Raw genomic sequence first — 25,274 nt, forward strand, 5'->3', positions numbered from 1 at the left:
ATCAAATGATTAATGATGGATGTAAGTAAACATTATAAATTATAATGAGTAGGTGGCCTAGCGGTAAGAACGTGCAACTTTCAATCCGGAGGTCGCGGTTTCAAACCCCGCCTCGTACCAATCGAGTTTATCGGAACTTATATGTACGAAATATCATTTGATATTTACCAGATGCTTTTCGTTAAAGGAAAAAATCGTGAGGAAACCGGACTAATCCCAATAAGGCCTATTTTCCCCTTTGAGTTGGAAGGTCAGATGGCAGTCGCTTTCGTAAAAACTAGCGCCTACGTCTATTCTTGGGATTAGTTGTCAAGCGGACCCCAGGCTCCCATGAGCCGTGGCAAAATGCCGGGATAGCGCGAAGGAGAAGAAGAAGAATAAGTAGTACCTTGTAGAGCGTAGCAGGGTTAAAGCAGGTGACGGCCGCGGACTTGTAGAGCGCGGGCCGAGTCTCAAACGTCTTCACGATACCATTTACAACCTGAAACAATGTCATTAGAAATAACGGACTATTCCCACCAAGTTGTTACCAGTGGCACAGTATAAATAATAGTACTAGGTGCAGAAGACTCATTCTCTAACAAAACGCGTCTGTTACGATCAGGACAGATATGGCAGTTAGGTGGCAACAGCGCCACGCGCGGCTTATGGCTAGCCACCAAAATTGGTGTGGAACGGATGTACTTGTAGCTACCTGTTGCAAAGCGACGAAATCGCGGAGTGAGCCACGCCTGCCAGTGGCATAGAGAAATATAACTAATATAAGTATCGAAATAGTGCTAACTCCATACATCAGTTTTCTTACATAAACGCGGGTTATTTCGTAGTCGACATCTAGCGTCAAGTAGCGGAATGTATCAGTACTGCTAGTCGACAATAGATGTCGCAACAAACGAAAACTAAAATGCTCAACAATTTTCAGCTAATATTATAACATTTATAACCGGACTAACCGGACCTCTGTTTGCAACTCCTTATGCTTGTAATATTAGTTGTAAATTGTTTTAGCGGTACATTTTTCGTCAGTAGCGACACTTATGACATCTGGTGACAAGTAGCGGTATTGATAGGTCCACTACTTGACGCTAGATGTCGACTACGAAAATAACTCTCGTTTTGGTAAGAAAACTGAGGTATGGAGTTAACACTCTATCCTTACTTGTTTCTCTATGCTGAAAAGGCTACCTTCGCTAACACTCTGTCAGTTATGTTGGGCTGGCGGTTTTCTACAATCGGGTGAGTAAGCATGACTTTACCTCCTTGTCGGCTTCCGGTTCGAGCGCCATCTTGATAGTCCGCGTCGTGATTAATTCCTTTGTTTTTCGCTCATTAATATTGTTTACAGTGTAATATCGATAGCTCATTATACAGTAAACTAATGTGGTAGTGTGCAGTGAATGGAATTAATCTTTAAATGCTTTATCCACCATTTTGGAGTCAACGGCCTGTAGTCCACGTGCTACTAGTAAAGTCCAGCTATCGCTTTACAAGAGCTAATAAAATCACCGTACACTGTCTTGTACTAACCGTACAATTTTAGTCGTCGCATTTACCAGCAGTTCGCAGCTCCTAATACCTTGATACTGGCGAAATCCCGCCAAAGGAGCAAAGTTCATCCCCACTTCTTAGATACATGGCACACCAAGAATAAGCGGATATCTCGCTCGTTTCTTCCCAGAACGTGCAGAATGTGGAATGAGTTGCCTCCTGAGGTATTTCTTTTGCGCTACGACATGGGATTCTTCAAGAAGCGGGTATTTAGGGTTCTCAAGGGTTGGCAACGCTTAAGTGGCTCCTGTGATGTTGCTTATGTCCATGGGCGACGATGACCGCTTCCCATCAGGCTAGTGATCCAAAGGACTCGAGCCTTTTAGCTCTATTTTTAGGGCTCGCCTCATCTCTTGACGCCTAAAAGGCTATTTAGCTCTTTAGCCCCCGAGCCTAATTCTATTTAAGAGCCTAGACTCTTGGGGCTTAATAAGGTTATTAGCCCCAAGAGTTTAGGATCTTAAATAGAACTAGGCTCGGGGGCTAAAGAGCTAAAGTCTTTTTTTTAGGGGCTTAATAAGGTTATTAGCCCCAAGAGTCTAGGCTCTTAAATAGAACTAGGCTCGGGGGCTAAAGAGCTAAATAGGCTTTTAGCCTTTTAGGCTTCAAGAGATGAGGCGAGCCCTAAAAAAAGAGCTCCAAAGGCTCGAGTCTTTTGGATCACTACATCAGGCGGCTCGTCTGCTCGTTTGCTGACTATCACATAAAAAAATAGTCCCACTGGACTGAAGCCATAATTTTAAAAGAATGAATGATTACCTCCTTGTTGTCGCCCATGACGTCAATGATGCAGCGTACGCGCTTCTCCAGCAAGTAGGTCAGCGCCTCGTCCAGCAAGCACAGTTTCACTTCTTTATAGCGTTGCCTACAACAAGTTAACATGAACGAATGAATGATTACCTCCTTGTTATCGCCCTTGACGTCAATGATGCAGCGCACGCGCTTCTCCAGCAAGTAGGTGAGCGCCTCGTCCAGCAAGCACAGTTTCACTTCTTTGTAGCGTTGCCTACAACAAGTTAACATACATGTATAATAAATAGGCAGAAGACACCTTGGAATCTGAATCAGGGATGTTGCATAAAATTGATGCGGAGCTTATGCGGATGCGGATGTCGAACAAGTCGGTACAGGAACGTCTTAGCGGCGGCGTAAGTGCTAGGTAATGTCGTCTAAGTTACTCGGCTAAGTTACTGTTTATTAAATATAACGCATATATTCTTGCTCAAATACTAACCATTTCGATTTCTTTTAATAAAAAATACTAAAAATGTAATATTTGATGTTTTTTAAGTAAACCTATATAATCTTGACATCCGCATCCGCATCTGCGGATGTCAAAAAATCTGCATCCGCAGCATCCCTGTTCTGAATCAGTTTCCAACCGTTCAAGTTTCGTAAACTACTAGCATAGGTCATTCCCTAAAGTCGTATAGGCATGACGGGTTAAAATTAGAATAACATGGAATTGTGTCGGTGGGGAGTTTAGAAATGTACGTAAATTGTGTCTGACCAGCGAAATGCTATACATGGAAGTATTCTGTCCGCTCAATTATGACCCAACGCAAACTACCCCGCGATAGGCGGTACTTACAAACTGCTCGATTGGCAATCTCAGTACCACCGAGATGACAGTCAGTGACAAAAGGCTAAATTGATTTATAAAAACAACGTTTTTTTGTAATTAAAAATATATTCATGTGTCGTGAAGTGGTGCAGAAGTTATTTTAGTTCATACCAAGGACAGTGGAATCACTTTTCACTTGTAGTAAACAGATAACTTCAGTAGAATTTGGAAAAAACATGACGATTTGTTTTCAATACTACCGTGCTAAGCTAAAACGTAACAACTGCATACGACTTTCATAACAACATACGACTTTTTAAATTGCGAGGATAATAGGGATGGTGTTATGCTAAATGAAGTAGACTATTTTATTAACTTGTGTTTGGTTTAGGTATTTTCTATATAATTATAAATGTAGTAATAAATTCCTTCTTACAGATTTGTATTTTCCTTTTTTATTTCATGAGATGGAGCTATAAAAAAACAACCTAGTTATTTCAAATTAATAATCAAATTTGGTATTGTCATTTTACATTACTTTCCATTCAGATTCCCACAAGATGCTATTCGCAGAGAACTATGGAAAAAAGCTGTCCAATTAGAGAGACATGAAATTGAGTGGATGCCTGGCAAGATATCTAGAATATGTTCTATTCATGAGATATAACCCGTGAGATAATCATACCCGGTCTCCTATATGTAGATACATTTTTCCTATCATGCTTTCACTGAATTAATTTAACAAATACACACATTATCTGAAAATGTTGATCATTTGAATCCACCCTCTACTGTCACATATATGTAGGTTCTCTCTCAAGCCATTTCCGTCAGTAGAAAAGAGCGGCAAACATATTAACTCACATTATAGACGGGTCTAACGCGTTTTATATTCAATTACCTTGATTTACCGACGTAAATCAGTTTCGTTTCGTATAATGTGAGTTAATATGTGTTCAAAACGCGAAAGTTTAAAATATTATAAGAGCGGCAAATTTAGAAAATGTAAGCGCGCGAACGGCTGTGGTCCTATACAAAATTTTAATTTTGCACCTTTTTCTACTGACAAACTTGCTTGACCGGCTATATACATACATATAAAATATTCTGAACTGAAAGTGGGGATTTATTGTGACTCCGCCTGTTCAAATATTTTTGACCCGATTCGTGTACCCATGTAAATTTTGCAGACTGTATAGCCAGTCCGATTTCTAAGATCAAGTTCGCCATACATTTATTATGGCGTACTTGATCTTAGAAAAACGGACAGACTATACCTGAACGTGACTTCGCACTGCCATGCAGATTGATAATAAAATATACAAAATACTTATTATAGCGGAATACATTTATACAACAATGATATATTTACTTATGGTAAGTTAGTCTGTCATGTCATAACAACATTTTAACTAGTTATCTTTTAATCTGCATTAAATTATCATACGTGAATTATTTGACTGGTTCTTCACTGTATGGCATAAACCTATCCCTGTCCAAGTCATATTCTAATCAAATATGAACCGCGAACTCTCAGCGGCCAGTACGTACAGCAAGAAGGTTATTAGCGGATTAATGTCGCTGATTGGTAGTTATTGACATTATATGCATTTCATCTACACTTAGCTATGTACCATTAGTGTAATAAAGATGACTCTTATTTTGTTTACCAGCTTTGATTACAGGCTCTGTAAACGCGTCGTCTTATTTGAATGTAGGCGTAATTGTGTATGTGTGCTAATTTGGCCCGAGAATTTGAACGGTAATGTTCCTAAAGGCGGTATCCATGGTTATATATGATCGCAGTGTCTGACTAATCAAACACATCTGTGGAAATAGTAACGGATCAGTTGGAAACAAATTTCGACATCCAAACTGCAAAAAATTATCACACAAAACTCACAAAGGTACTCATTAGTACCGAAAACAAGGAACTTAAACTACTTATTTTTTCTAGCTTTTAAGAAGACTAATAATTTCCATACATTGAAACGGCTTCTAACGTTACATGATGACGTCACGATGTATTGCCATTTTGTTCGAAGCGTTTCGTCAGTAAAGTGCGAGTGCCAGACTTTGACCATCATTTGTGACTTTTGTATTGCTTTAAGACAATGGGTCCCATACAGACACTTAATCCTTAAAACAAACCTGATCAACTGATACCATTCATAAAAAAGATTCAAATATCCTATTTTAAAGCTGAAGGAGAGAACCTTGTATACATTTCTACCTGTTAGGATGTGTGACACCAACATCGATATCCTTAATATCCTCCCAATTGAGTGCGGTTACGTCCGTGATGCTGGACTCGGAGAGCCGCTGCAGCCCCTGGTCGTGCAGCACCACCAGCTGCCCGTCCTTCAGGGTCCGCACGTCCAGTTCCACAAAGTTACATTCTCACTCTACTTTGCTATCCTAAGCCAGCAATGTTGTAGGAAAATACATTGCCGGCCTAAGCTGACAGTATGAAAACACATAGCTGGCCTACGCCATCAATATTGTACAAAAATACATTGCCGGCGTGTTGATCCAGCGCATTCAACACAGTATTTCTCTGCTTGCAAAGAAAGCCCAACTAATTTTGTAAAACTTACCGGTTAGGATGTGTGACACCAACATCGATATCCTTAATATCCTCCCAATTGAGTGCGGTCACGTCCGTGATGCTGGACTCGGAGAGCCGCTGCAGCCCCTGGTCGTGCAGCACCACCAGCTGCCCGTCCTTCAGGGTGCGGACATCCAGCTCCACAAAGTTGCATTCTCGTTCTACACACTAGGGATATAAATAGATATTTGGAAAAAAAAATAAAAATTAAAAAATATTTATTAAGCAAAAAGTCAAATCAAAGTTGATAAACATTGATAACCGCACCAGGCAGGCCTGTACCGCGGTGACCAATAACATATTATGTTATAACTAAAGTATGCTTCAGCCGGTTGACAGATTTAATCGGTTGGTTTGGTCTACAACAAAGTAATTCTTTTGTTATGTTATTTTTGACATTTAGATTTTATTCTAGAAATTCTAGACTAGTAGTGTTTTTTATAAAATTTTTTATGTTTTGTGTTAAATTTGATCTGTATAACAATCCAATGTTATTATGGAATAATATTAACATCAATAAATTGCTCTGATAATTAGATTAAGATTAATTACGATTCATAAGAGCTTGTTGCTAGGCCTACATGAATAAAGTATATTTTGAGTTTGAGCTTGTGTGTGTGCTTATACATTTAAACATTAAAACTAAACTAATAATAAAAATACAAATTAGTTAATTTTGCATCTGAAAATTTCAACTTTTACGAATTTAATAACGCTTTGGTTTTTAATCTAACTCCAGTTGTCCCTGCCAGTTGTTTTCATAATTATTTTCATGGTAAATAAGGTTTTGAAATGGTGTTTTAGAATTTTCTTAGTCGGGTTTTTACTGTATGGTCAGCCAAGAAAGTGGTCTGTCACTTTTCAACTCTATCAATCAGATGATAGAGTACATGTTTCACAAATGTTCCTAAAAAAAAATAGACCCGTGCAGATATCAGAACTTTAACCCCAAAACATAAGACTTGCAATTTTTATTGATAGCAATAAAAAACAATAGATGAATATAACACTACCACATGTATCATTATCAAACAAACCAACATACTTGTAAATCGAACCTGCTAAAAACTACTTTCTAAACAAACATTTAATAAAAGAGTAAGCCCCCATTCACACGACAGCTTTTTCAACGCGCGTTAAAAAAGCGTTTGAATGACACAAATGGATACGTGTGTATTTATTCACACGACAGCGGTGGCGCTTTTTATCAAGCGTTGTTGGATTTTCGACTTTAAGCCTTGGACGTAAGGTCGAAATTAGAGTGCGGACAGATTTAAGCGCTTTTTTAACGCGCGTTGAAAAAGCTGTCGTGCGAATGGGGGCTTAATCGATAAAACTCACATATTTAAATGCCTCCAAAGTGTTTTCTGGCGCGTCCAAGCCCGCGCCTCTATGAGCTATGCACTGCACCACTTGGTCAGGATTGGCTTCAGCTTCCTTAGACCCGAGCTCCGGCCCGAATATGCTCATAACATTCACAGGATCTGGCTTCTTCAAGCGCGTACAATAGTACGCACCTATGCCCAGCAGACCAACGTCCAGTCCAAACGGCAAAACTACGTAAATAAGAGAGAAAATGAAGTAAATAATCGAAAATGTGTATCTAAAACTGTTGTAGATAATATTAAACATCGTTGTAAACATTTTTCGGTCGTTCGTTCGAATATATTAGTGTTTGTTTATATTATACAGGTTAGGAATTGAAAATAAATAGAAATTGGGGAGGGGCCATTTGACAGATGGGTGCGTTTTGATATTCCTGTTTTGAAATCATAATTCTGTAATCTCGATTTAGATTCTAAAATCTAATAAAAAAAAACATGCAAATCCATATGGTTAAAATAACCTCAAACCGAAAAATAAATATAATAGGAGTTAAAATACTTGAGAATTCAATTCAAAGAAAAAGATACTCACTTCCAGTAATAATGCTTTTATTTTTTATTTTAATCCACATTAGAGTAAACATGTTTCTAAAAGATTACAGAAAATTTCAATTCGTGTCAAATGCAAATACTGCAACTACTGCAAGTACTGCGTTTAAGGCGTATCCAGACTAGTCAATTTTTCGTCAATCTGATTAAATTGCCCGATCGAATCAGGACGTGCGGACGCAAACGCCAATTTGGCTCGCCGAATTCAACCGCCGATAATGACCGATATTACCGATAAAATGAGGTGCGGACGCAAGAATACCAATTTGTGACGCCAGTATTTTCGTTCTGGGGCATTATTTCAATTTAAAGGGCTCTAATATCTCCATAAATCAAAAATTGGTGATAATGATAACATTGGAGATTGACGGCAATTTCATTTCTGATCAAATCGGTCGATTTGATCATCCCGTCTGGATACTGCTTTAGATTAGGTAGATAGGTAGGTACTGCTTTTAAGCCCGCTCAACACTCGCGTTTCGCGATTCGCGCACGAGTGTGGAGCGGGCTTTATGATTTGTAGCAGAGGGGCTACCGCGAAAACCGAAATTCGCAAATTGCGGGGATCTTACTCTTTTACTCCAATGAAGGCGTAATTAGAGTGACAGAGAAAAATGCCCGCAATTGACGATTTTCGGTATTGGCGGTAGCCCTACAGATAGGGGTATGGTCCGATAGGGGTATTGAAAGCCACCGACGATTGTGACGAATGTAGAATGGGTGACGAAAGCAGAATAGGACTAATTTAAGAACTTGACAAAAAACGAATAGGACGACCCAAGACGATACCCAGATAGGGTAAACTACCTTTGGGTAATCATAGCACTGAAATGTACCTACTAACGTAGTATACCCTATAATGGACGTGGAACCGCTAATGGGACAAAAAACCACAAATCCTCTAAAATAAGTATCTAAAAGTAGTTTTATAAACACTGGCTATATTTTATCATGAATAAGAGTCCTAGAGCTGTTTCAGTTTGAACTTTTATTAAATTCGGTTATATTTTAAGAAATTGGCGTCAACACAAAGGTTGTCGTGTCACTAAAAAAATACCACTAAGAATTCTTAACAACTTCACTAAAAAGTCGCTAAAAGAGGTGAGTTAATTTATTAAATTTTAATTAATTAATACTTGATGAAAACTAGAATGTGTTTTGTTATTTGCATTTACCATGAGATAAGGTATACAACACACTATGTTGTGACTCCACAGATGTAAAAAAAAACGGGGCAAGTGCGAGTCGGACTCGCGCACGAAGGGTTCCGTACCATAATGCAAAAAAACGGCAAAAAAAAAACGGTCACCCATCCAAGTACTGACCCCGCCCGACGTTGCTTAATAACTTCGGTCAAAAATCACGTTTGTTGTATGGGGGCCCCACTTAAATCTTTATTTTATTCTGTTTTTAGTATTTGTTGTTATAGCGGCAACAGAAATACATCATCTGTGAAAATTTCAACTGTCTAGCTATCACGGTTCGTGAGATACAGCCTGGTGACAGACGGACGGACGGACAGACGGACGGACGGACGGACAGCGGAGTCTTAGTAATAGGGTCCCGTTTTACCCTTTGGGTACGGAACCCTAAAAATAGTGGTATTTGGCCCAATCCCATTATAGCCTAAGCAAATTAGAAAAATCTGCGGAAATAATTCGTGTAGTTTTGAGAATTGGTACAGGCATACCTTGTGGTGTCCAGATAAATATACTAAAAGTCCTCGAGGGTAGGGGGTGTGCTGAGGGTGTAGGGGGGGGGGGATACTTAAGGAGCTACAGGCTGTTAAAGTTAAATAAGAGATAAAAAATAGACGATTTAAGAAAACGTCGTTTTTTTGTAATTGTTCATCATAAATAAAAATTTTAGTTTAGAGTAAGCAAACTAAGCGACCTGCTGATAAAATATAAAAAAAACAGGCCATGAGCATGTCGGGCCATACTCAGTGTAGGGTTCCGTTCCGTCTGTCAAAATAGACTATTTGCCAAAACTCAAAAACAGCTCTACCGATTAGGTTCGCTATATTTTTCCTTGAAAGTCTTTACAAAGCTATGTTTTCACGATTTTTTTCATATTTTTTGGACCCATGGTTCAAAAGTTAGGGGAGCTAAACGGTAAAACACAACTTTTTTTATTTCAGATCGATTATTTCCGAAAATATTGAGTTGATCATAAAATGGTTCTTGAAGACCCTTATTCGTTTTAAAAGACCTATCCAACGACACCCCATACTATAGGGTGGAAGCGAAAAAAAATTTCATCCCCCCTTTAATGTAGGGCAGCCACCATAATATAAATCAGTTACGCTGACAAAGTCGTAAAATATAAACTAGAAAAAATATTTTTTTAGGGTGGCTCCCCTACATTAAAGTGGGGATGAAATTTTTTTTCGCGTTAACCCTATAGTGTGGGGTGTTGTTGGATAGGTCTTTTAAAATGAATAAGGGTCTTTAAGGACCATTTTTTGATCAACTTAATATTTTCGGAAATAATCGATCTGAAAGAAAAAAAGTTATGTTTTCCACTTTAGCTCCCCTAATATTTGAACCATGGGTCCAAAAAATATGAAAATAATCGTACAAGTAAAGCTTAGTAAAGACTTTCAAGGAAAAATATAGCGAACCTAATCGGTCTAGCAGTTTTTGAGTTTTTGCAAATAGACTATTTTGACGGATGGGTAACTACGGAACCCTACACTGAGCGTGGCCCGACATGCTCTTGGCTGGTTTTTTTTTATATTTTATCAGCAGGTTGCTTAGCTTTCTTATTCTAAACTAAAATTTTTATTTATAATGAACAATTAGGAAAAAACGACGTTTTCTTAAGCCGTCTATTTTTTATCTCTTATTTAACTTTAACAGTCTGGAGCTCCTAAAGTATTGATCGCAAAGTAAAAATAAACATAACCAAATTTGTAGGAAATTTAATGTTACATTTTTCGTCAAAAGTAATTATAATGCTATTCGTACAGATATTCGAGATATGAGCAAAAATATGAAAAAAGGTACCTTCAACCCCCCCCTACACCCTCAGCACATCCCCTATCCTCGAGGACTTTTAGTATGTTTATCTGGACACCACAAGGTATGCCTGTACCAATTTTCAAAACTACACGAATTATTTCCGCAAATTGCCCAAATTCGGCTTAATTTGACGTGGCTATTATAGGAGCTGTAAAACTGCATACCTCCTATGATGGGACAATTTACATAATGATGCTTGCCATGCCATAATTTCATGTTTAAACAATACAGAAGTAAAATGTAGTTACGAAATATGTCAACCAGGAGCTATGCTCGGACTTCGGATAAATTAATATTGTTTTTCCAAACTTTTATTTAACTTGCCCTGTAATTAGTGTGGGTCAAATCTTGGTAGCTGAATTTGACCCACTTTCCGATTTCCGATTGAGTTGAAATTTTGTATACGTAATTAAGTATGCAAATCGGATGATAATTCAATATTATGATAACATGGACCTGATCTGATGATGGAGACAGAAGGTGGCCATGGGAACTCTGCGATAAACGCTAACTAATTGTGTTTGGGTAACATATTAGAATTGTCTCGATGGGTCTAATACAATAATAATTGGCTGTGGAAAGAAAAATACATTCAACGATAAAAGCTTATACCAAAAAATCATTTTTTTGCCATAACTTATTCCCTATTTCAATATTTTATACTGATAGAGCAATGTCCATTATAGGGGGCTCATTACTGGATCCACGTCCATTACCGGGGTTCCATTACTGGAGCTTTGGTGTCCATGACTGGAGAAAAAAAAAATAGTTTTAATTTGTTAAGCCTCCTCCACACTCGTGCACGAATCGCGGCGCGAAGCGAACGCGAGTGTGGAGTCGATTTCGCTGTCTGCGAAAATCGACTCCACACTCGCGTTCGCGGCTTCGCCCGCGATTCACGCGCATAGTCTGGAGGGGGCTATACAACACGCCTGAAACATGAAAGACGGATAGGACATTCATATTTTAACACGCTAAGCGGTAGACCATTTACATGTATCAGGGAAATATCACAAATACTCTAAATTTCCTCTTAAATGTCCCATGACTGGTGCTGTTACATTAGTCATAATTATGCGCCATTTTTTGTAGGAACAACATTTGATTGTGTGCCCACCATCGTGAAGGTGACGGCAATATATTACTTTACCCTAAAGCCCCCTCCAGACTATGCGCGTGAATCGCGGGCGAAGCCGCGAACGTGAGTGTGGAGTCGATTTCGCAGGTCTGCGTTCAGGACTCCACACTCGCGTTCGCGGCTTTGCGCCGCGATTCGCGCACGAGTGTGGAGGAGGCTTTAGATCACGAATAATAGGTAGGTACGAAAATAAAAGAATAAGCAAGCTTAAAACAATTATTCTTTATTTATTTTTTATAATCTGAATTCAATCAAGTAACGCAGCTTTTATATAAATGCAAGTTTTTATGAATTTCTAATACTTTGGGGTCAAGTACAGGATGAGAACAAATAGTAGAAATTAAAGTGGCAATACTGTAGTGTCGTCCCTTTCAAATCAATCTAAAGGCCGTAACACACTATCGCACCGCACCGCGACCTTGGTGCGTCGCACCCATAAGTGAGAGCGAGAAAGAGATATCTGTTTCTCGCTCTCACTTATGTGTGCGACGCACCAAGGTCGCTGTGCGGTGCGATAGTGTGTTACCACTGTAAGAACGGGACGACACTACAGTATTGCCACTTTTTAATTTCTACTCTTTTTGTCAGACTATAGGTAAGGAATAGTTTGACTTTACTACAGGGAATCATACCTCTACTTAACTACTATATTTTTCCCACCCGTGGGATTTTTACTACATTTTGGGTTACTACCCGCTGACAAATCTCTAGCCCGCTCCACACTCGTGCGCGATCGCGGCGCGAAACCGCGAACTCGAGTGTGAAGCGGGCTTCTTCTTTATCGAGCACGAGTAGCCCTAATCGCCTAATCCTTATACTCCAACACCTCGGTCCTGCCGGTCCTCTTGCCCAGCAAGTAGTCAACCACATGCCTGATGATGAAGAGGGCTGTCTCCACGACGGTCAGCACGCTGGCGCCCACGAACAGGGCTGTAGTGCCGCCTAGGGATGCTGGAGAAAAAACATTTTTTTTAATCTGATTTATATTGAGGCTTTGGATACTTTAGGTGAACATGTCAGCCTCGTGGGTGCTTTCATAGTTCCCTACTCAAGGGAGAGATCAATAAAGTGGTATACATTGATTGCTTTGTCAGATAAAGGCTCTGCCAACCAACAATTGATCTGTCCATTGTGCATGGAGCCCAAACTACCAAAAATTATTTACCAAAAAAAAAAAATATTAAGACCTCATGGTAATGATTGTATGGTATTATTATTGGTTAGTTATTATTAACCAACCAAGCTTCTGACGGTCAAAGGTCTTGACCTCGGTCGGGATGTAATAAAATTTGGTGGCAGACCGTCTACTTAGTTGGAAGCTTGGATGCAAGCCGTATGGCACAGGCTTAATGGCCTTTAAAAGTGGTAACACACTATCGCACCAAGGTCGCGGTCGCGATAGTGTGTTACCACTTTAAGTCATTAGAATATGCTCATGCCCGCGTAAAAGCTGTAACAGATGGGCGTAACGAGCGTGACCTTCGTCCGGTCAGCGTATCTCTCGCTCACACTTATAGTTGCGTCCTTAACGGACGTACGGCGGACCACCTTCCAATCGATCAAACAGGCCTCGGTTCGGACCAAGGTCGCGGTCCGGTACGGCCGTCTGCTACAGCTTTAAGACAGGTTGGAGCCCCCTCAACATTCGCATTCGCGGCTTCGAGCGGGCTTGACATAAATATGGTGTAAAAGCTGACATCAAAATTAAACAAATCGGTACTTACTTTAAAACAATAGAACATGCACATTACACGAAGTCACAATAAATATCACAATCACATACAAAGGCACAATACTTTGATGACTCTGCGACCGGAATGGTTATATGGGAAGGCAATAAGTATGCCATCGGCAAACTCACTAAATTACACATGACATTCTAGTGTGCAATAATATTGGACCTCCTCCGAGTCCCTCCTCTTCCAATAGGGTTGGAATCCATGCCTCCGAAGCCATGGTTTAAAGTTAGGCTGACTGTGGTCACACACAGAAAGCGTGCCAAAAAAACGTGCAAGTACAAAATAGGTGAGACGCAACAGGTAAGTATATTTCTAGTGCAATACACGTGCAATTCACACACACAAATTTCAATCTTTCCATGAATAAACAATGTATTTTAGCCTGAAACCCACCGAGTTCTGCAAATGTTACGTCCGTGGTGACATGCAAAAATATTTAAAAAGAAAGACCAAGTACTATCACATCACGCTCCGCGATTATTGTACCATTTATTGGACCTAGCTAAATTGATTGTTCAATACTTACGCTATAGAATTTCCAATTTAGCAAGAACCCTAAATGGCATAACAATCCCCGTATGGTGACTGTACAAAGACGGTAAGACGCTCACAGGTATTTCTAGCACATCACAGCATAACACTAGTGCAATTCTCGACTTTAAGTCACTTCACATAGAATCTATTTTCCCCTGGAACCCACCGAACAGGTCTTCTAGTGTGAATATGACGTCCCTGTGAAGACGTAGCTTCGGCGGCATCAGGTTGATACGTACAGCCGCCACTGGACCCTCATCGCCGTCAGAATCCGATCCGTTTCTGATCCGAGATAAAGCAGTAAGAGAGGGAGAAAGAGACCACACGTGTTTCGATGTACCATTCCACTCCGCGATTGTTGCTCCATTTAGGGTCCTAGCTAAATTGGTTGTTCAATACGGGTGTCATTCTGAATCCCTAACAACGTTTGTCCTAAAGTCACTTGCCCTAACTGGTTTGTCCTAATGGGCACATGCCCTACCGATCAATTGTCATAACGATTATTTTCCATAATGTAAGGTTCTGAAAAACGGTTAGGATTTAGAACTTGCTGCCACAAAAGTAGGTTAGGTTAGGGTTAGAACTGCGACCCTCGCAAAAAAGAAAAGATGCTTAATAACATTAGGATAAGTAATAAATAATTAGGGAAACCAAAATTAGGGTTTTTAGTGTTAGGACAACTGATCATTATGACAAGCAATATTAGGGAATGCAAAGATAGGAGAAAATACTTTAGGGATTCAGATATAGATCCGTTCAATACTTACGCTATAGAATTTCCAATTTAGCAAGAACCCTAAATGGCATAACAATGCCGTGTGGTGACTGTACATGAGGTTGATGCAAAGAGCCGCCACAGGGCCTTCGTGACCAGAATCCGAGACGTTTATACCCGGACACACTATACAGGGCGTTTTTTGAACAACTAGCCATATTGTGCGAGGTGATTACTTGATTAGGTAGGCCATACTGAACAACTTTTTCTATGGGACCAAATCCGAAATCACAAAAAATTTTTTGGCCGTTTCATACATTTTGGTCGAGTGGATGTCGACATTTTCTATGGGAAGGCCAAATTTTTTTTTGGGATTTTGGGGTTGGTGCCATAGAAACATGTTCAGTATAACCTACCTAATCACCTCGCACAATATGGCTAGTTGTTCAAAAAACGCCCTGTATAGGTAGTATAGTTGTTATATTCTCGTATCCAAAATTAAAAAGTACTTACTCTTTAAGTTTACTAACTGATAGAGTCTGTGCGGAAAGAGAAGAGTCGTGAAATGTATGGGGCCCAATACATTCCACGACTCTTCTCTTTTCGAACAGACTCTAGTACTTAGTAAGCGTTTATTTCATGAGGATCGCATTATGTCATCAATCTTAGAATGAACTCGTCAGTGCACAGGAAGGCCTGATAAAACGTCAAGTAAGTATTACCTAATCCTAGTAAAAGGCACGAGAGGAGCTCCAATTTGACCAAGAGGCCGTGGGCACAGGCGACCCATACAATGACTGCCAGGTGCATGCTTAGTTTGTATAGTTAGGTACGCCACTGCGCTCCGGTTTGTAATATTTAGAATTTGTAAAAAATGTATTTTGAGCGTGAAATTGACAGATCGCATTAAAAATACAATACTGCGCTACAAAACGCGAATCACTGACGTAGCTGAAACTGCCGCCAAGCTTAAATGGAACTGGGCGGGAGGCGGGACACTTCTGCCGTATTCCGGATGATTTGTGGGCCAAAACAGCCGCCCGCTGGGTCCCACAGATTGTAAGGCGTCACGGCAGACCTCGTCGGAGATGGCGGGACGAGCTTGACGCCTTTGACAGAGACTGGTGGGAGACTTCAGGGGATAGGGATACGTGGAGAAATAAGAGGGAGGCCTTTGCCCAGCAGTGGGACAATATAGGCTCATAATAATAATATAAAAAATTACGTTTAAAACTCAAGTATCAATATTTAAACTCTCTTTCTCGATTTCTTTAGCGACTAGCTAAAGAAATTCTCATGACATGCGATCATGTATCGTTTTTATGACACCTAAAGACTTAAAGAGGTGTTGAAGAGTTTACTTACCGAATAACGACCTTTTTGGTATGAGAATAGTAGTTGAGCTCGGCACACTGAGGAAGGCAGGGGCATTTGGCCAGGTTCCTTGGCAGGTTGATGAGAATCTCAACATTCCTGCCGATGCACGCCATCCCGTGCGCGTCGCACACCTCGCCATCTTGGAAAACACGGAACGCGAAATGGCGGCGAAACAACACTATTTTAAATTAAATACGAAGCACGTTAAGACTATTTTGAAATATATATTATGTGAAATTGCAAATCGGGATTGAATTTTTTGGTTTTTTGCCAGTTGCAGTTTGACGGATGCGTTTTTTGACGGCCAGTTTTCAGATGTCATGTTTGAAGAGAGTGCAATGTAGGAGGTTTGTTATATAAAGTTGGCCAAGCAGATCTTGTCAGTAGAAAAAGGCGGCAAATTTGAAAAATGTAGGCGCGAAGGGATATCGTCTCATAGAAAATTTTAATTTCGCGCCTTTTTCTACTGACAAGATTTGCTTGACCATCTATAGTGATCTATAGTAATTAACCTTTTTATTGACATTTTTACCCACCGCTAGAAAACGGTTTGTGCGTTAAAGATGTTTATGGGTTTCTTTGTACTATGCATGGTTTGTACTTGGTTTGTAATAGGGTCTGTGCGGAATAAGAGAAGAGTCGTAGAATGTATGGGCTCCCCTATATTTCACGACTCTTCTCTTTCCGCACAGACCTTATCTATCAGGATTATCAGGAACGAGGTCTGCCCTTTTCGGTAAAGAATTTGTTATATGCTACCATGACGATAGGTACCCAATATTATTTGCTCCTAAACTCTACACTACAATAAAACAGCTCATCTTGTCGCGTTCATGCTTGCTGGTCTCGCCTTGATTTCTATTTTGTACATTTTATGAAGCCGATGGGTAAGGGGGGGGGGGGGCGTTGATATGGCCAAAGGGAGGAGGAGTACCCCCTAGCGACGGCCTTGGTAGTCAGTAGAAATGTTTTACCTCCTTTAATATGGAAAAACGGTCGACATCCGCAAAACATAATCGCCATGCGACTTCTGCAGTGCATCTGGCAGAGCCCGAAGCTGTATGCCTACAAAATCGGTATTAAATTAATATAGCTGGTCAAGCAAATCTTGTCAGTAGAAAAAAGCGCGAAATTCAAATTTTCTATGGGACGATAACCATTGGCGCCTACATATTTTTAAATTTGCCGCCTTTTTCTACTGACAAGATTTGCTTGACCTGCACAGAATAAATAAAATAATAGCACTACTTATACCAAAATATTAAGTAGATGGCGCTGTACATTACCCGGATGGAGTCGCTGATCCACTCGTCCGGGTAGCGACAACGCCGCTGTTCCGGTCTTAGATTCTTCACTCCTGGTGCAGCTTGGATTTCCACGACCTGACACAGCAATATTGCTTTAAAGAAGAAGGCGCGCACGGCGCCTCGTAAGACTCAGTGTGGTACCGCCACCGCCGAACCGGCTAACTCTGGCTACACCGAGTAAGGCGCTATATGTGTCGCGCCTGCATTACACCGCCACGGCTGCTGAAGTGGTGGAGTACGTACACCAGAAGACCGGTTACTCGCTGAGGGTATTCCAGCTTCGATCGCGCCACTACGTGCACTTCAACTCTTTTGTGGTGCGCGTGCCGCGACCGCTGCAGGAGACCATCGAGTGCGCCGACTTCTGGCCGAAATGTGTCGTGTTTCGGAGGTTCCGGGGCAAACTGCCGAATCCGACACAAGAACAGCCGATTCAACGGAGCCACGCCGTTTTGTCGCATAAATAGTGTTTAGTTATTAAGTTTATAAAATATATATGTATGTTAGTCTGTAAGGTATTTGTAATATGGGCCTTGTTGCCTGACTTAAATTTTTCAAATAAATAAATAAATAAATATCGCTTTAGAAGTTGACTAAATTTTACTGCACCTGATAAAACAAAGTCTCCGCCGCATTTATCTGTTTGTGTGTATGTATGTTCGCGACAAATCATAACTACTGAACGCATTTTCATGCGGTTTTCACCTATTAATAGAGTGAAAAAAGTGAGTGAGTGAACAGATTCGAAACTCTAGGTCCATGGGGTCCCACAGCGCGCAAGTTTTTTTGTAGAAATCGCGAAGCGGTTGATGTAACTGGTGACCGTAGAGCTGGCGGCTTCCTCGCACAACGTATCAGCATTGCGATACAGCGAGGAAATGCCGCGAGCATCCTTGGTACAAATGCCTCAAGGGCCTCTTTTAGATTAAAGCTAGTTATTTAGTGTACCTCTGTAAATGTATTTTTCTTATTTACTCGTAATGCATGTTAATTATAAGATGTAATGTTTTGAAAAATGTGCCCCGCCGAGTTTGTTGCCGGTCCCATATTGGGAATATTGGGATACCCTCCTCCAGTTGAGGGGGGATTTAAATCTTCTCGACACAGAGGTGTAGGGTTGGAGCCGGCGTAGCTTTATTTGACGTTCATAAGCTCATTGTAATAAATACTTGAATAATAAACTATCTTTATTTATCTTATCTTTAACCAGATTTGTAATAATAATCGAACGAGCGAGCGAAGCGAAGCGAAGTTCTTACATTCGACTTTGAACACGCGGCTAGCTAGCGGCACGTTCCGGCATTTCGATGTTTTTAAGCTGAACTGTCAGAAGATAGTTTGATACTCAATAACTTAAGTAAATTTGTTCTAATTTAAATGAAATTGGGTAAACGTATAGTCGAGGGCATTATATTTTAGTCATTAAATCATGAGCAGGCCCGATGAAGGGGTTATTGAGCTAGAAGAGCTTAGAAGGCCAAAAAGCTGTTTGTGAGAGGCCTTGCTATTCTGGTCATTTTTTTGCAAGAAACATGGTCGAGTTTAGTATCAAATGAAAGTGCTCGACTTACACTTTTATAATATCGTTTTTAAATTTACCATTTTGAAATAATTAGCAAGATAAAAATAAAATAGAATAAACATAATATATGTATTTGACATTTGACAGAAAATATTTCGGCTTAGCACAGATACAGTTTATTTTAATCTCTATGGTGGTGACTTAAATCCAGGGGAGGGACAGCCGTATACGAAGCCCTTTATTCGAAAAAATAGCGCCATCTATATTACTTAACGCTAAACTTGTAAATGGCGCTTCAAAATTGATGCAAAAAAGCAAATCTTGTCAGTAGAAAAAGGCGCGAAACTCTAATTTTCTATGAGACCATATCCTTTCGCGCCTATATTTTTTCTACTGACAAGATCTGCTTGGCCAACTATATTATACATACTACTCTTTGCTTAAATCTATCAGTTAAGGGTTCCACAGACCTTGCAATAAACCCACGCGATCTTTGATCTCTTGCCGCCTATAGAGCGACATAAAATAGTAGAAATGAAATAAAATGGAACTCAAAAATGTCCATACTAAATTGTTCCCATGTGTAAGCATTTTACGTCAAAAATGTGACAGTTACGTAGAAAGTGGCGCCCTCATTTATTTTCTATTATTTTATGTCGCACTATACGAGTACCTAAGTAGGTGCAACAAAGTCAATCGCTATATAATTTTTGGTTAACCGCGAGTTCTCATTTCGGGGCGAACTACTAGTTAAGTAATTTACCTTGAAATCCATGACCAATTCTTCGCCCGGCATAACCTCTCCGGTAGGGTTCGACAGAGCGTTGGGTATGTCAAATGGCGAATGGACAAAATACTGCAAAATAAATCAATTTTATTATCAGTCATTTATCGGTAATTCTCTGAGAATATGTCAGCGTTTGCGTCTAAGAGCGTTTTCACAATGTCCGATCCGATATCGGATGTAGGATCCTACATCCGCGTAGCCAGGCCGCGGGGGCGCGCCCGGGCGCCGTCTTTAGCGGTCACGCACACTACAACAAGCATTATGCCTGCACATACGCACACAAACAAATATTATCGGTCCGACAGCTGACGGGGGCTTCCGACATGGCTGAATTTATCGGAAGCGCCTTTCCGATATCGGATATCGGATAACGCTCTTACGGTACAGTTTACTTTAAACAAGCAAAACTCGCCTTTATAGCGTTATTCATAGAGTCCACCCTCACGAAGCACTGCCCGCTCAAGTAGTGACACTTGAGCAGCTGGTCCACGGACCAGTCCACGTTGGGGAGGAGGAACTGGTACACCGCGTACTCCGAGTTGAAGGTCATGCACATGTTAAACAAGCAAAACTCACCTTTATAGCGTTATTCATAGAGTCCACCCTCACGAAGCACTGCCCCCGATCAAGTAGTGACGCTTTAGCAGCTGGTCCACGGACCAGTCCACGTTGTGGAGGAGGAACTGGTACACCGCGTGCTCCGAGTTGAAGGTCATGCACATATTAAACAAGCAAAACTCACCTTTATAGCGTTATTCATAGAGTCCACCCTCACGAAGCACTGCCCGCTCAAGTAGTGACACTTTAGCAGCTGGTCCACGGACCAGTCCACGTTGGGGAGGAGGAACTGGTACACCGCGTACTCCGAGTTGAAGGTCATGCACATACCCATTTCGGTCATCACGGGGACCCATTGGACCTAAAAACAGATATTGGTAATACAGAAGCTTGAGATCTTTATTATGAGAATGTTATTTCATAACACCAACCCGAATAAAATATTAACTTTGCCCCACATGTGGATGAAATGGAACTTTCTCATCAGTTTTTGAAAAATCAAGAGAGGCTTTACCAGCTAGTGTGGTGAAAATGTTATTGTTTTATGCTCAGCGACCCAAGATGAGACTTGGCCTCCGACACAAGACAGCGCCACTTTTCTCGGTCCTGTGCGACCTCTCGCTAATTGTTGACTCGACTCGAAGTTCGCGCAGATCCGCCTCCACCATGTCGCGCCAGAGATACCTGGGGCGTCCGATAGGACGTCTTCCTGCTGGGCGGCCCAGGTATGCTAGCCTCAAGGTGGCCCAACCAACGGAATCTGTGAGCTATAGTCTCCCCCATGATGTTAGGTTCAGCCACTAGGTCTTCGATCTCACGGTTCCTAAGGACTGAGAGAGGAAGATCCTCCGTAAGATACTGGGCCCAAAAAAAAGACCGGACTGAAGCTGGGATAGGCGTTCAGAGCTAACTGTTGGTCCACTCCCTTCTTCCATCTGGCACTTCCAAATGGTTCATATGGTGCCTCTACTACTTACTTCCTTATCCTGCTTGGAGACCATGACCTTGAGTGGGAAGGTGGGATGCACATCTAAAGCTAACTGCAGCAAGTCCACTCCCTTCACAGAATCGTCGGTCTGATATTTCCAGAAGTTCTGCAAATAGTTATTTTACGTCAGATAACACTAACAGGCAAAAATTTTATCAAGGGCCACTTGCACTATTCACTAACCCAGGGTTAACTGGTTAAACCTGGAGTTACCATGGTTACAAGTACAATTTGACACTAGGTTAACGGTTTAACCGGTAAACCAGTTAGTGGGATGGTGCAAGTACGCTAAGCGCTAAATGATTTTCGAAAGCAAAGAATAATGTAGTGTGCGGAAGACAAAAAAATTCACTGACCATTTGGTCAGCAAGTTGAATTTCCGGACATTCTTCGAAAGACGTGGCAAGACTAGGGGTGGCCACACGGCTACCAATCAAGTGAATCAAGCTAGACTGGAAGCTACCGTGTGGCCATCCCTTACAGCGTTATGAAACCAAAGGCGTATGAACACAGTTACGCTCCGTGATTGTAGAGTCATTTAGTGTTCTAGCTAAATTGGACATTCCATAGCAGAAGTATTGAACAACCAATTTACCTAGGACCCTAAATGGCTCTACAATAGCGGAGCGTGATGATGGTACAAAATGTTCCTTTATCTGTGCATAACCTGCAAGTTAGTGCGGAAGGACACGTCGGTGACCAGCTCGATGAAGCCCAGGTAGTACTGATAGCGGTCCGGGTCGGACTCTTTCGTCACATTCCACAACCTGAAAGCAAATTTCAAGTAGTAACGTAGGTATAGTGGCAAAAGGAGATCCTGCCTGATCTTGATAGTATCCTGGACCTTTGCTCCCTGCACTCGATCCAGAAAGCAGGCTATAACAGCTGGAAACGTAGAAATTAAATAAAATGGAATTAAAAAAAAATCATAGTCAATTGTTGCCATGTAAAGCATTTAATAATTTTCTACAATTTCTTGTCAGACTAACACCTGCAACTTTACACGTACATCTGGATGGTATCCTGCGCCTTTGCCAGCAGCACTCGATCCAGAAAGCAGGCTGTAACACCTGGAAACGTCCAGCAGCTGGAACACCTGCAACGTTACACGTACATCTGGATAGTATCCTGCGCCTTCACCCGCTGCACTCGGTCCAGAAAGCAGGTTGTAACAGCTGGAAACGTCCAACACCTGCAACATCACACGTACATCTGGATGGTGTCCTGCGCCTTCGCCCGCTGCACTCAGTCCAGGAAGCAGGCTGTAACACCTGGAAACGTGAACAGCTGGAACACCTGCAATGTTACACGTACATCTGACTAGTGTCCTGACCTGTCACCCATTGCACTGGACCCAGGAAGCAGGCTGTAACAGCTGGAAACGTCCAACACCTGCAACGTTACACATACATCTGGATGGTGTCCTGCGCCTTGGCCCGCTGCACTCGGTCCAGGAAGCAGGCCGTGACTGCTGGAAACGCCGTCCACCAGCTGCGATAATCACGTCGCAGGGATACCACCACCTATTTACATAAAAATATAGTTCAAACCAATTTATCAGTCAGTAAGAACCAGGAAAACTATACTCGTCCTTTTCTTTTGGGTGCTAGTACTAGTGTAAGACAAAGATAGTATGATTCTCTCTGTCTATGATTGAAATGAGACAGTCCTTTGACAAACATAACCTTAAAAACATAAAGTATTCTATGAAATCGTATCGTAGCAACAAGCACAAATGTCGTCTCGTCTCTTTATAAATTAATAACTATTGATGTATTGGAATATGAATTTTCACGATCCGAAATACTTACAAACTTTAACGCCATCCTGCCCAACCTCTCTGTTCATTCCAATTCATCTCTTACGCTTCTAGGTTCACCAATTTTCGACGAAGCCATCAACCCTGTTATTAATTGCAAATTAAATCTGTTTAACTGCACATCCAATCTATTATTCGAAATTAATCCCCACGTGGCCCTTTACATCATCCGTTTTTGCCTTTTCACTCCAAAATTTATGTATTTACTTCGATCCTGTCCGATATGGAAATACCCCGCCATACTTTCATCAATTGACAGCAGTCTCCAAACCACTCTATCTAAAATTTTAAATGTTAATTTTGACCTCAGATCATGGACCCAGGCGGTTCTCCCTGTTCGATTTGGTGGCCTGGGTGTTCGCTCCTCGACCAGCGTAGCGTTGCCTGCCTTCTTGTCTTCCGTTTACTGTTCGCTGTCTCTCGTCGGTAAAATCTTAAATCTCCCTCAGATTTCCGGCGCTGAGATAGCGAGCTTGGCGGAGGCTGAGACCGCTTGGTGTGGCACGTGCCCAGGGGTGACCGCCCCGGCCACAAAACATGTCCAGAGAGCCTGGGATACCCCCGGCCTTAAAGCTACTCACGCGTCTCTCATACAAAATAGTCCGGACGACTCAGATCGCGCCCGCCTACTAGCTGTCTCTAGTTACGAATCGGGTCACTGGCTGAACGCCTTACCGTCTCGCAATATTGGTACTGTTTTAGAAAAAAACACGCTTAGAATATCAGTTTGCCTGCGCATTGGGGCCAAAATATGCTCCGCCCACATCTGTGCTTGCGGCAAAGACGTGGACCAGCTAGGTCGACATGGCCTCTCTTGCATCAAAAGCGCCGGCCGTTTATATCGCCACGGCACCATCAATGATTTGGTTCGGCGGTCGCTTGCTACCGTTTCTGTGCCTGCTACTTTAGAACCCTCAGGCATGGCGAGAGACGATGGTAAGCGACCGGACGGAGCCACACTGGTGCCGTGGAGACTGGGTAGGCCTTTGGTGTGGGACGCTACATGCGTAGACACCTTTGCGCAGTCCCACATCCAGGCTACCCGGGCACAGGCTGGCGCTGCTGCCGACCAGGCCCAACTACTCAAGCGCCGCAAATACTCATCTTTACTGCAAGATTATGAGTTTGCGGCGCTTGCAGTGGAAACAATGGGTCCTTGGTCGGCGGACATGAAAACTTTCATGGGGGACCTGTCGACACGGCTGGTCGACGCTTCGGGAGACCATAGGGCTGGCGCTTACCTCTCCCAGCGCATATCGCTGGCAATACAGAGAGGTAACGCAGCCAGCGTTATGGGCTCAATGCCGCAGGCGGAGGTTCTAGAAGGGGTATTCTCTTTATAACTTCTTTTTATTTTTATATATTTTATTAGTATAATTTAGTTTTTATATAATATTATAAGTATTAGTTAAATTTTTAAGTAGGTTTATTTTAATTTTAGTTTAGTTTTTAAATCTTTAATTCATATTATATTATAGTACCTTAAAAACTGATAGATTGTTTTAAATTAAAGGTAATAAAAATATCCATAGGCTACGGGTCGCTTACAATCAGGCAAGCCGTATGTAGCCGTATTTTATAGGTAGGTTTCTTTTATTTTAGTATTAATTTTAATTTGTTTGTAGTTTTAGTTTATTTTAATAAGTTATTTTATATTCAATATGTTATACATAGATAGTTTCTTTGAAATAAACAAATATTTTAGTACCTATAATAAATCTACACATATTTGCACGTGCACACATAGAGTGACACTTGAAATACACGCCAATGCATCGCCAATGAGATGAGTGACGTGAATATTAAGGCCTGTGCCACAGAAGAAATAATAGTACTACCTTACAAAAAGGACGCTTCCTACAAAACCGAAGTTTGACAGCGGTTCAGGATCGAATCATGCTATCCCTTTCTAATATATGGCACTATCGCTTTCGGCTATTTAGGGTTGTCAAAATTCAAGTGATTATCTTATCTGTGGTCGTGCACGCAAAAGGAAGTCAAGTGGTGCCAACCCTAATAATTGCTCGAAGCAATGCTGTAGGGCTACCGCCAATACCGAAAATCGTCAATTGCGGGCATTTTTCTCTGTCACTCTAATTACGCCTTCATTGGA

At 41.3% G+C, this 25,274-nt stretch overlaps 3 protein-coding genes across 3 annotated transcripts in view; all 3 read right to left on the reverse strand.

Moving 5' to 3' along the window:
- The window catches only part of LOC134803315 (dihydrolipoyllysine-residue succinyltransferase component of 2-oxoglutarate dehydrogenase complex, mitochondrial-like), a 49,483-nt gene extending 27,272 nt beyond the window's left edge, over positions 1 to 22,211 (reverse strand). Inside the window, exon 1 of the mRNA XM_063776100.1 lies at positions 22,202 to 22,211. The gene's annotated coding sequence lies outside the window, so the exon portion shown is untranslated. The remainder of the gene's footprint in view (positions 1 to 22,201) is intronic.
- LOC134803235 (cytoplasmic dynein 2 intermediate chain 1) overlaps positions 1 to 25,274 on the reverse strand; it is a 65,669-nt gene that overhangs the window by 38,500 nt on the left and 1,895 nt on the right. The gene's annotated exons all lie outside the window — the stretch shown is intronic.
- LOC134803445 (uncharacterized) overlaps positions 1 to 25,274 on the reverse strand; it is a 46,285-nt gene that overhangs the window by 18,855 nt on the left and 2,156 nt on the right. Inside the window, exons 3-13 of the mRNA XM_063776262.1 lie at positions 22,753 to 22,865; positions 22,010 to 22,109; positions 21,332 to 21,448; positions 20,539 to 20,715; positions 19,773 to 19,865; positions 17,467 to 17,562; positions 17,155 to 17,245; positions 7,062 to 7,276; positions 5,710 to 5,888; positions 2,449 to 2,554; positions 389 to 481 (exon numbers count right to left, since the gene is read on the reverse strand). Of these exons, the coding sequence (XP_063632332.1) occupies positions 389 to 481; positions 2,449 to 2,554; positions 5,710 to 5,888; positions 7,062 to 7,276; positions 17,155 to 17,245; positions 17,467 to 17,562; positions 19,773 to 19,865; positions 20,539 to 20,715; positions 21,332 to 21,448; positions 22,010 to 22,109; positions 22,753 to 22,865 (1,380 nt within the window). The remainder of the gene's footprint in view (positions 1 to 388; positions 482 to 2,448; positions 2,555 to 5,709; positions 5,889 to 7,061; positions 7,277 to 17,154; positions 17,246 to 17,466; positions 17,563 to 19,772; positions 19,866 to 20,538; positions 20,716 to 21,331; positions 21,449 to 22,009; positions 22,110 to 22,752; positions 22,866 to 25,274) is intronic.

This window comes from Cydia splendana, chromosome 26 (assembly GCF_910591565.1).
Source record: "Cydia splendana chromosome 26, ilCydSple1.2, whole genome shotgun sequence".
Classification (NCBI taxonomy): Eukaryota; Metazoa; Arthropoda; class Insecta; order Lepidoptera; family Tortricidae; genus Cydia; species Cydia splendana.